Raw genomic sequence first — 12,128 nt, forward strand, 5'->3', positions numbered from 1 at the left:
GCCAGTAACCTTCCAGGTACATGGACTGGGGGGTATAAATTGGAGACTGTGATATATTATCATCGTAATATGATAGACTGGTATTCACTGTTCTTGTCTCTGCTAGAGAGACTGCCTCTTTTGCAATTATAAGAGGATGGAAATTTTGGGACTCTGCCATCAATCAATTCAACTTCCTAAGCAGGCTCATTGCAGGTTAGAAAATCTAAGAAAGAGGAGGGAACCAAGAATGGGAAACCAATTTCCTTTAGAGCCTCCTTGGAGAAAAAAAAAAATCTGGTAAAAATTATATGCCATTTCCACGCATTCTCTTAAGACAACACAAACTTTTTTTTTTCCTTTTAAAACCCAGACAATCAATTTTGACACATCATCAGAGATTGAAATCCACTCTGTTTTTAATTCTTCTCAGCGTGGGTGACTAGCCCTGAGCTCTGCTACAGGAATAAATCCCTGCACCTAGAACAATGAACTGAAAGAATAAAAGGGAAATTGGAGGGAGAACAAAAGAGTTTCATTGTAGTTGAATATGTATAGAGAATGGGCCCAAATCTACAGTGACTTACATTCCCTATTGCTTTCAATGGGATTGTACAGCATGTGAATCTGCACCATCCACAGAGAGCTGATTTACTGCTCTTCTGTTCTGCAACAGACAGGTGTTTTTCCATACGTCAGTTGAGAACAGCCATTGATTCAAGGCCTCATGCAGCTATGCAAGTTAATGCTCTCTGACCAGTATCAAGGTGCAAGTCACTTATGCCCTCACTTACAGTTGAGAAGGCCTAACTGTAGAAGCGATGCCAGAGCTGTCAGAATCATGAACAGCAACAGTCCTCCTCTTCGCCCTAGAAACCCAACGACGGGGCACATAGCCAGACAGGATGCCAGAGCAATCCCTGCCATGGTATAGTAGTCTGTATAGAAATGGTGGGGATTCGAGTTCTTCATTTCATGACCCATCATGCTTTTTGCAAAGCAGTGATGTATCCCAAACCCGGTCAGCCTGGAGGAGACAGAAAGGGACAATGGGAGACCACTTCTGAACAGGCAGGCAAATATTGCAATGCAACAAGGAGCTGGAAAGAAAAGGAAAAACAAACTCTTTGAGACAGGGACTTCTCTTACTAAGCCTATACAACACCGAGCCCACTGGGGGCTGGATCTCCTGTGAGGCCTCAAGGTTCTACTGTAATACAAATAAACAATGATCAAAAATTGACCAAACCAAAAGACTTGTGATCAACTGACCTGATTCTAATAGGCGCTAAGCCACAGCAGTTCCCAAATCAAACCATGTGAGATTACATTTTTATTATGTGATTGGAAGCAACCTGAAATCAGTCATGAAAACCAATCAGAAGCTGCCTTCAGATTAATTTAATAGACATCTGTTACGATCTAACATCTGACCCATGGCCTTTAGAATGAGTTCTGCTGTGATCAGTTTTATGAAGAAGGGCTGTATGGCTGGGCAGCAAGGAAGCTTAATACAAAACAGATCACACCATAGATAGTAACTTCACTCCCCAAGGTAGTGCTGCTGCCAAAATAACTTTTAAAATGAATATTTAAAGTGACATACTGAACCTGTATTTAATTTGTTACTATGACTGTTAGGAAACAGAAAATCTATGGCTTGAATTGTGATTCATGCCATACTTCAGTATCAATTTCTTCCACTTATTTTTTACATGAAAACAGGTTCCTCTATTGACCATTTCTCCTCTGTTTCAAATATTTATTAAAAAAATAAATGGTGGGTGTGGTGAGATTCATCTGGATAGTGCCAGACCTTAGTGCAATGTAAAATCATTTCATGCGCTGACAGAGCTACTGGTGTATTTTAGTGCTACACCTCTCCCAGAAAAGGGCCTCATATCTGTGGCAAATTCTGTAGCATTTAGGTAATGTGGACCTGCTACAGTAACTAAGGAGCAGACTAAATATTGCCAAATTCATTCCATATCTGCATCATTAAGCCACATTTGGGCCTAGGTCTCCAGAATGAATGGCTAGTATGTTACACCATCTATCCTACTTAATTTCAGGATTTCAAAACAATTTTTATGGAAACCAAACTACAGAAAGCTTTTTTTGTTTTTTTAAATAAACAAACGGTGGGGACTTATAACAGCTACATGAATGACAGCCCTGTGCATAGCAGACCAGTCAATGAAAGCCAAGACAGAAACGTGCACCATTTGGAATTGCAGAATTGACATGTTTTACACTGACAGAATGCACTACAGGACACGGAGTTGTTTATTCTTGTACAAAATTTCATTTGCTTCCAAAATCTACAGAATAATCGGTACATAATTTATTTTCTGTCTTAATTCTGGTGCTTGCTATCTTACAATCACTATTTAATACGCAACTAGACAACACTAATATATTACACAAATATATGCAGAGATGATATCCAGGTGATAAACGGAAGGCCCATGAGATAAATGAATTCATTATACAATTTATTACCTGTGCTCTTCCCTTTAATCCACATCCCTGGGATTTATTCTAACATCCTACAATTCTGAGGAGATTCAAACAGTTGCCTTTTTTTTTTTTTTTTAAATAAATCAACGTGCCCTGAAAAAAATTTCCTCTTTCTCCCCTGAAATGTCTTATTTTTCCCAAAATTCACACCTGCCTGAATCTCAGGACAGACTACATGATGCAGGAGGAATCATAAATAATAATAATAATAATGATGAAAAATAGGCTCTTCTTTCACTAAAATAAACTTGAGATCTGTCTGATAAACACAAATTTGATTCACAGTCTTCAAAGAATGCAAAACTTCTCCACTGACAATGGCCCAAAAATCATCCTTTGTGTTGCTTTTATTCTGGTCTTGGGAATTTCCAAACAAGTCTAATTAAAAGTGGGGTGGGTGAGGGGGGAATTCATACAGAGACAATGTTCATAAATCCACTTGAGTTACTGTAGCTATAAACTCGGTCTAGCAGCAAAAAAATTGCTCCAAAATGCATGAGGCCACCGCAGTGGTTATTAAAAGCCCACCACTTCTTTCACCAACTGACACTGTAAATTAAGGCGCTGATCAGGCAACTGATTCAGCACAGACAGATCTTTAGAATCAATGGGCCTCACCCAGGCAGGATCAGTTGATCTAATGCTGCAATTCATAATCATAGTCACTAACCTCTCATGTGAGTGAAGATTACAGGTTGGGGCCCTAAAATCAAGTGGAAATTCCAACTATGGGCAGGGAACATACATTTCTACACATAATTTTTCTAGGCAATTTCTGGTTTTACTACCACCACTCCATCCCAATTTAAAAATCACACAGATGATCCAAATGGGCACTTTATATAATTGACATACTAGGAAACACCACTATCGTTGCCCCCTCACTTTCCCCTGTTCCCTTCCCCACCCTCAAAAGTAGTTAGGGAATTTTGAAATAGAATTCAAGACCGTACATTTACTTTTATTACACACTTGAGAAGCTCTCCCAGTTTTGTGTGAAATAACTCTCAATCAGGGCCTGATCCTGCAAACACTTAAGCACATGCTTAACTTCACTCATGTAGATATTTGCCAGATTGAGGCCTGAGAATGTAGGTGTCACACTATTGTGTTTGAAAAAGTGCACTTTCCCTGTATACCCCTTTAATGATTTGGAGGAACTGAAGTCCTTTCTGTCCAATTTTCAGGACATCATGGTCAGCTGCTATACAGGCCACAGCTTAGTATTTATTGCCAGGCAACTTCTTTCTTTGCCAAATTAATCCATTACATTTTAGAAAATGTTAAACAGATTGTACATAAATTATGCAGACAGTGTTATAATTCTGCAATTGATTACATTCAAATCAACCATATGTGCTTATTTCCTCCTTTCCCTTGTGCTTTATTTGAAATAAAGTCAGGATAAGATGGCAATATCCTTGGACTTTTCACCTCACTTGTTCCCCTCTACCTCCCAGATAATTTAAGACATGCAAATTAAACTGGTAGCCATTAATTTTAATCCAGGATAATGGAAATCTACAGCTTGACATCTCACTTGAGAGAAACTTACAAGACCCAACACGAAACTACTGAACAATTTGGTTTAAATTTAAAAAGGACACCATTGAATGCACCAAAGACATTAACCAGTTCGGATTGATCTGCTTCCTTGACATTATCCATTGGAGGTATAAAGTGGGATTTTCAAAAGCACCTATGGGTACATCTACACTGTGTTTTAAACCCTGTGGCAGTGAGTCTCAGAGCCCAGGTGTACAGACTGGAGCTTGTGCTACGGTGCTGAAAACAGCAGTGCAGACGTTGCAGCTTGGACTGGAGCTCAGCCTCAAAAGCCCACTCCTCTCCTTGGGTTTCTGAGCCTGAGCTACAGCTGAGTCCAAACATCTACACAGTTGTTTTTAGCACTGTGACATGAGCCCCAGTCTGTAGACTCAGGGCCTGAGACTCGCGACCATGATTTTAAAACTCTGTGTAGATGTATCCTAAGTGACTTAGGAGCACAAGTCCTGTTGAAACTGGGAGAGGAGGGTGGAATTCATGTGAAAGTCAATGGAACTTGTGCTCTTGTCATTCGGAAAATCCTACCCAGAGTAGCAAGTTTGTGCAAGTCAGAAATATACAGTTGGTCACGGACACAACAATGCACTTGCACAGCTACCATTCCCAAGAAAGCACCTTATGCTTTTTGCGCCACAGCTTAAAATGTCAGATGACTACTTCCTTAAGCTTCTACACGAGATCACTCTTCTGGTAGAGCTCACTCTTCTTATCAAAGATCAGCTCTCTAAGACACTGGGTTAAGGGTCCTGTAATGGGGCAGAAGAGCCTCCATATTTTCATCACCGTCCACATCTACTTTCAGTTTACCAACAGAGAAAACATTCAACATACTTGACAGGAATATGTTGGACTTACGAGTTCACACACAATACTACAATGTTTTTCCACAGGTTCCTGGTTCCCACCACTTTAACAATGCAGACCTTCTTGGGCCTCCTGGTAAGCTCCTTCTCCAGCTCTGAAACAAAACAGAAGGTCATTCTCTTGGTAGTGGGGGAGCAGAGTAGCCAGTGGATTTCAGATTTTATTCTGGATGTTCTGGGAAGAGGGACAGTAGGGTTCTCCTCCCCTCCTGTCTCAGAGCTCTGGGGATGCACACCCTACACACTCTCACTCACTCCTTGATTTGTTTTTCTCTTATCCTTCCATGTGTTGTTGATCCTCTCTGCAGTCTTGGAGGGCTGCATGTGGCTCCCTGCAGATTCCAATGCTACTCACAATTTAAAAAATGTATGCAAAAATAAAAATAAAAATTGGGGAGTTAGGGATGGAATGTAGATGGATGGTCCTTGAGAGATGTCAGGTTGCCTGATACACTAGCAGAGGTTTTGGTGTATTTAGTCCTAATCAGCAACACTGTTTTCTAATCCTTTAATCATTCTTGTGACTCTTTTCTGAACCCTCTCCAATTTATCAACATAGTCCCATCAGTGCCAAATAGAGAGGTAAAATAACCTCTCTACTCCTACTCAAGATTTCCCTATTTATGCATTCAAAAAGTCACCCAAAAAGTCTTGGACTAGTCACAATATGTACTGACTGCTTATAAGACTGCAACCCAGCCTCCCGCAGTAGTTTGCATCAGCTCACTTCATATATATATTAACAGTCTGGCTGTCTCTAGTACCTCCATCTTCCGCAACCTTTTAAAGGGATTCAGGATAAAAGAAGATGAATGAAAACCACTGGGGAAGTAAAGAAAATGAAGGTAATGGGGTGGGGGAGAAGAGGGACAAACAAAGAACAGACGTGTCTGCTATTATCTGGAAAATCTAACTTTTGCATGGAAAATCCCCCCCACACAAATAGAGAAATGCTATTTTGTAATCTAATTATCGATGTTCTTCACTGCCCACAGATACACTAGGCAAGAGTTCAAACATTAACTATGAGAGACATTTTAAAGGAAAGAGATATGAGGATGCTGTCACGCTGTTCTCATAATTACATTTGAAATTTTTCAATTGCTAATCCACAAAATGCAGCAGAACTCACCAGATGACAGAATCACAAAATACAGAGATCAGAAAAAAGTAAGTTGGTCATATTATTCATAATAATTATTTGTATTACGCTAGCAACTAGGGACCACAGTGTGCGAGGTTCTGTAGAAACACAAGAAAAAAGACGGTCCCCTGCTAGTACAGGATTGCTCCCTCAGTGCATTTTTAATGCTTTGTCCAGTCTAGTTTTAAATTTCTCAAGCAAAAGGCACTTCCCACCTCTTTCTTTGGGAGACTATTTTAGAGTTTTAGTGGATCTAATGGTCAATATATTTTTGCGGATCTCTAGCTTAAATTTTGCCTCTCTTAATGGGATGATATTAACTCAATCATACCTCTTATACCATTCCAAATAATTCCTCTCCATTCCTGATTTTTACACTCTTTAGATATTTGTAGACCATTATCTCCCTTATTAATCATCACTCATACATGCTACACATACTCAATCCTGTCAATATTTCCTTATGTATCAATCTTCTCAAACTCTCCTAATCCTCCCACTTTGTTGTTTTTCTCCAAACTCTCTCTGGTTTGTTATGATGAGGACACCCTGCAATATATTCCAGATGTGGTTGCACCATCTGAACACACAACCTTGTGGAAGTAGGTTTTCTCCGACAACCTCAAACTGCAGACCTGAGCATATGCACAGCACCCAGTAAAATGCTCCAGTCACAAACCCAGCCAATTATCCTCTCTAAATGAGACTTTAGTGCTAACGACTATTAGCACTAAAATTTCAGATGCAGAGGTTACAGTCACTGGATTGCAAACAAATGAAATACTCTCAGTAAGCTTCAAAGTCATCTACCCTTTCCCACTCTATTATTTTTACATTTTCCTCCCCTGCATAGTTCATATTTATAACCAGATATTCTCCAAGTAGGGAGCACGGTTGATTTACATTCAAGCTCTAATTGATAGCAACAGATTAGCTACCCAGCCTGCAAAGACTCTCCAACTACAGTATTGACTTCCCATGTAAGTTTATACTACAGTAAACAAAAAAGTACCCCCCCCCCCCCGAACTCTAGGAGCCCTTGGCAAACTCTTAAAAATACATAAACAAACCAATTTACTAAGTCCTGAAGAAGAACAGCCTGCCTGTAGCCCCCTCTCTTTTACACCAACAAGGCTCTATCTAAGGTGCCTCGACTGACTAAGTGTAGTAGTAGGTCATGGGGATAGCGATGGTCTATTACAGTGATACTCAGACTGAGGATCTCGAGCCGCAAGTGGCTCTTTAATGCATCTCCTGTGGCTCTTTGCAGCACATGATATGAAAACCTTGTGTGATTTAAATTATTAACCAATCAGAATGCTTTTACTACGTTATTAACCAATTGTAGTTGATAACATTTTATATATCCCTTTCATACGGTTTAATTTACACTATTGTAGCTTTTTGGGGTAATGTTGATCGCTAATTTGGCTCCTGAATCACTGAGGTCTGAGTAGGACTGGTCTGTTACTTAAGTAGATCCCAGATCATTTAAGTTTTATAGGTCAATGTCATCTTAAAATCAACCAGAAACAAATAGCTGGTATTTCAGATCACAGATTGTAAAAAGCCATTATCATCATAGGTATATTGCAACAGAATAAACACAGATATTTACTTGATGATTCTGCACTGGATTTCCCCAATTAAAAACAACCTGCATTTAACATTTCAGTTTTTATTGCTTCATTAGGATGTTGGGTATGAGGGAGAAGAAGCTTCCTTTACTCATCACTCACAACCCCATTATATGCCTTCCTGTTCTCCACAGCATCACTATTTGTAACATTTCCACTCAGGGAAAGAGCAGGAAAATGATGAACAAGGAAGCTCTTTATAACTTCAGTGGAAACTAGAACTATTCATTAGGAACTATAACGGCCTCATGAAAAAAAATAAATCAGCCTCCGATTCCTCTGTACAAACTTTGAAGCTGTTGAATTTTCATGGGATTCTCTGCATTTCAGACGTGCTGCTTTCAGATTAAATTAATTTGAGCCCATTATTACCAACCCAAAATCTATAATGCTTTTAACCTACCTCTTACCTTCTGCCTTGTGACAAAGAGAAAGAAGCAAAGCTTGTCAACCAAAGCCCAGCAAAAGGACATTCAAAACCACCTGTAGTCCATGGGCATGGTTTGATTCTAGAGCCCTGGAGGGGGACATGCATACCTTACACTTTCAAATGTTAGTAGCAATAACATTTAAACACTTTCACAGCTCTTTTCACTATCAAAGTATTTTACAGAGAACTAATCCGCACAAAACCCATTTTGCAGGAGGGAGATCTGAGGCACAGAGAGGGAAAGTAATCTGCTTACCAAACAGCTAGTCAGTGGCAGAGATAGGATTACAACTCTAGGGTTCCTGACTCCCTATCTTGTATTAATTTTATTAGCCCATGATGCCCATCTGTAGTAAATTACATTTTTTAAAATCAATGTTAAAGAACATTAAGGTTCCAAACACACGTTAGGAAGTGCCGCATTAAAGGTTTCACTTGCAACCTTAATTCAGTCCCCTTGTGTGTATGCATTATGATACAGTCTTTAATTACATGATCACATGATATTTTTTTCCACAAGATTTCCTCTTTATGCAGTGAATGGGGGGGTTATTTAATATTTCTTTTTATCCTCCTTGTTCAATGTGTGGCCTTAGGCCTTATTTCATGCACATCATCCAAACCCTGTATTGAATACAAAATTATTAGTTTCCTTGTGGGCATTTCTACGGTGCTCTCACCAGAGCACCTGAACTCTTCACAAAGACGAATGAAATTATCTTTACAACTTTTCAGTGAGCCTAGGGGTATTACCACCCCCATTTTATGGATGGGAAACTGAAGCACAGAGTTTTAGGCTGAAATTGTCAAAGATATCCACCATTTTTGGTGCCCACTGGAAAAAAACTTAGGCCTTGATTTTTCAGAGTACTTAGCATTATATAGCACATTCCATGCTCAAATCATAGCTCCCATTAACTTAAGCTACAGCTGATAATGCTCAGCTCATCTGTAAATCAGAACCCAGGGTATCAAGCCAGACACCCAGAAAAAGAGGAACACACAATTAATGGCCACCAGTGAAAAGTTTGGCTTAAGTGCCTTGGCCAGAATCACAGAGGAACTCTGTGGCAGAAACAGGGATAAATCCAATGCTTCAGGGCAGCATTCAGCTGCCTTAATCATGACACTGTTCTTTCTCCTCCTGCAATCCTCTGCCTCATTCACTACACACCTTCCAACTTCTGCAACAAATGAGGTAGGGATCCTACAGACAACAGCTTCATTCCAGGAGAATCATCCATCCTGTGCACTGAGTGAGGCAAGGGTCCTGTGGAAAAAATAACTTGTGATCATGTAATTAAAGATTGTTTCATAGCACAAACACAAGGAGGCCAAATTAAGGCTGCACAGGCAATCTATTCCTAACTTTTGAGTGTTTGACTTTGCACGTTTTTTTTTTAAATGTAGCTTCCTACAACTGAAAAACAACCAAATAGCACATATGGAACTCTACTGACATACAGCATTTGTCATCATTATATCATCATAGTAATACATCTGAATGGACTAAGGAATGCATATTATTTCAGAAGCAATTCTGCTCCTGTGATTTAGAAATAGGCTGCAAATTTCACCTATTTTTCTGAGTCACATGGAACTCCCTGCAAGTTCTCATTTCCAATTGGATTACTCACTCTCTGCTATCTGCATTTTTTCCCTGTACACTAAGTATTTTTTCAACTCTCTTATGCTGATGGGCCATATCTTGGAAATGAACATATGCCTCCTGAATGTCAAGAGAGGCATTCCAGATTAGATTTTCATTCAGAGATAAGTAAAGAAGGGACTTTTGTTATTCAGTCTGGTCAAGTAGTTATTTTTTAATCAAGGAATTTACAAAAGTGTCTCCGTCACCATATACAAAAAGAAACACACACAAAGGCAGGTTTCCATGGAAGCATCAGGTCTGAAACTAAGACATTTACCAGTATAGACTTTCAAGTAGCCCATAGCAGAGCATAAACTAAAACAGTGATGTAGTCACCTTTTACTTAACTATAAATAATGGTCTAGATCCTGACATGGTGTAAATCAGTGCACTTCTAGTGACTTCAATGGAATTATGCGATTTACATGAGCTGAGGATCTGGCCCTTTGTCTCAAGTGTAGAGTGTATCCTATCACCACAATATACAAACTATTTAAAATGAATACAATCCTTTAATAATGTACAGGCACAATGGAGTTTTGTGACTTCAAAATCCCTCCACAAACCGTTCCTCTCCTCCTTCCTCAAGATGATCTGTCATCTATATGCTTCCTTGTGATTTACAGTCTTCTTTGGTTAAAAACAACTTGTCTTTAGCTAGCCTGAAATGCAGGTTGTTTGTATGCCTCACCAAAGGAAACACTTGGATTGGTTCTGGTGGAAGATTTTCCCATAAAAAATTTACTTCTTTGAATGCAAAATTTTTCCTGTTAACACTGTCACAATATTCCTTTATTGTGAAAAAAGGTTACATTTTAATAAAGTTTATCAAAATTATAAAAATGTTATCACCATGCTTAGAGATATTCCATGTATAAAAACAGGGTTTTAGTAAACAAAAATGTCGACAATGTTTTTTTGATTAAAAAAAAAAAAATCAAGAAAAAGGGGTGATTATAAAGTTTGAAATGAAAAGAACTTAGAAATTTCAAATTCTTTGTGAACTAGTTTTTCATTTTTCAAATCAACTCTAATTAGTATGTCTAATTGGTGGTGACAATATGATTTGTAAAGGCAAAATATCTTCATGAAACAAACTGTTCCTGGCAAAAATCAAGGTGGCTGTTAAGCAATGAAAAATAAAAATATCAGAAGAGGAGGAGTTTTCTCCTTTATTCTGTCTCTCAGAAAAGTATAGCTTATAACGAACACCAGATTACCTCTCTGTGCAAGGCTACTGAGAAGGCTGGAGCAATGCAAATTTGCAGTCATCTAGAGTCATCAGATAAGCTTGTTTTTTCTCATTAGTTTGTTTTTTGGTGCAGTTATGGCCGTGAGACTGTGCTGGTCTTGTTGGTTAAGGTTGTCCTCATACTGATAACTTAGGATCAGATGTCTTTGCCAATGTACCTAGACTTTTCAGCTGCTTTTGACACTGTTGATTATGGCTAAGTCTACACTGGAGCTGGAGGTATAATTTCCAGCTTGGGTACATATACCCACGCTAGCTCTGATTGAGCTAGCATGATAAAAATAGAAGCATAACCACAACTGTCTGAGTGGCGGAATGGGATAGCCAACCCGAGTATGAGCCCATCTGAAACCCTAGTTTCATAGTTGGGCGGCTAGCCCCTCGTGCTGCAGTGGCTACATAGCGTGATCAAAGAATGCAAATTATGCCTCCAGCTCTGGGGCAGATGTACCTTATATGAGGTTTTGCTGCCCTGACTGCGTACCTTTACAGGTGTGGATGGGACTGCTGTCAAATCATTCCATTTATTCCTTCAGAGAGATCCTTTAAGAGGTTAATTCACCCGAGGGGCTCTATTGTGTGAATTTCCAGGGGGTTCTAATTCTTCTGCCCCTTACTTTTTTTCATCATGTGGTCCATCTTCCCATTGACTTCAATAGGCTTTGTTTCAGGTGCACACAGAGGCAGTTTGAGTCGCAGTGTCATCAGCAAGTGGACAGATGAGGACTTGCACCAAATAGTGTGAACAACATGAAATTTACAAAGGGCTCAGAATCTGTTCACTGTTTGGACTGAAATTCAAGTCCAAGGAGTTTCCCCCTCCACCTGAAAACTAGTTCGCCCACTTATAAGCTCCATAATAAAGAATCAGCATTCACGAACTTCCTCAGGGCATTTCTGTGACTAAAGTAGTTGCTGTAATGATCTGTTGTGTTGCACATATTAATTTGATGGAAACATACAAGCAGAATTACAGTGGGTTTTCCAGCTGCAGATTGCGTCACATTTTCATTGCTAGGGACCTACGGAAGCAGTCTATCATTTAGATGTATTGTGTAATTCTGTCACACAGGGCTATGTGTGATA

The 12,128-nt window shown here is 39.3% G+C and overlaps 1 protein-coding gene across 1 annotated transcript in view; it reads right to left on the reverse strand.

The window, feature by feature from the left end:
• Window positions 1-12,128, reverse strand: part of SLC22A23 (solute carrier family 22 member 23) — a 180,629-nt gene that overhangs the window by 22,015 nt on the left and 146,486 nt on the right. The window contains exons 6-7 of the mRNA XM_034762240.1: window positions 4,921-5,023; window positions 774-1,006 (exon numbers count right to left, since the gene is read on the reverse strand). Of these exons, the coding sequence (XP_034618131.1) occupies window positions 774-1,006; window positions 4,921-5,023 (336 nt within the window). The remainder of the gene's footprint in view (window positions 1-773; window positions 1,007-4,920; window positions 5,024-12,128) is intronic.

This window comes from Trachemys scripta, chromosome 2 (genome assembly GCF_013100865.1).
Source record: "Trachemys scripta elegans isolate TJP31775 chromosome 2, CAS_Tse_1.0, whole genome shotgun sequence".
Lineage (NCBI taxonomy): Eukaryota > Metazoa > Chordata > Testudines > Emydidae > Trachemys > Trachemys scripta.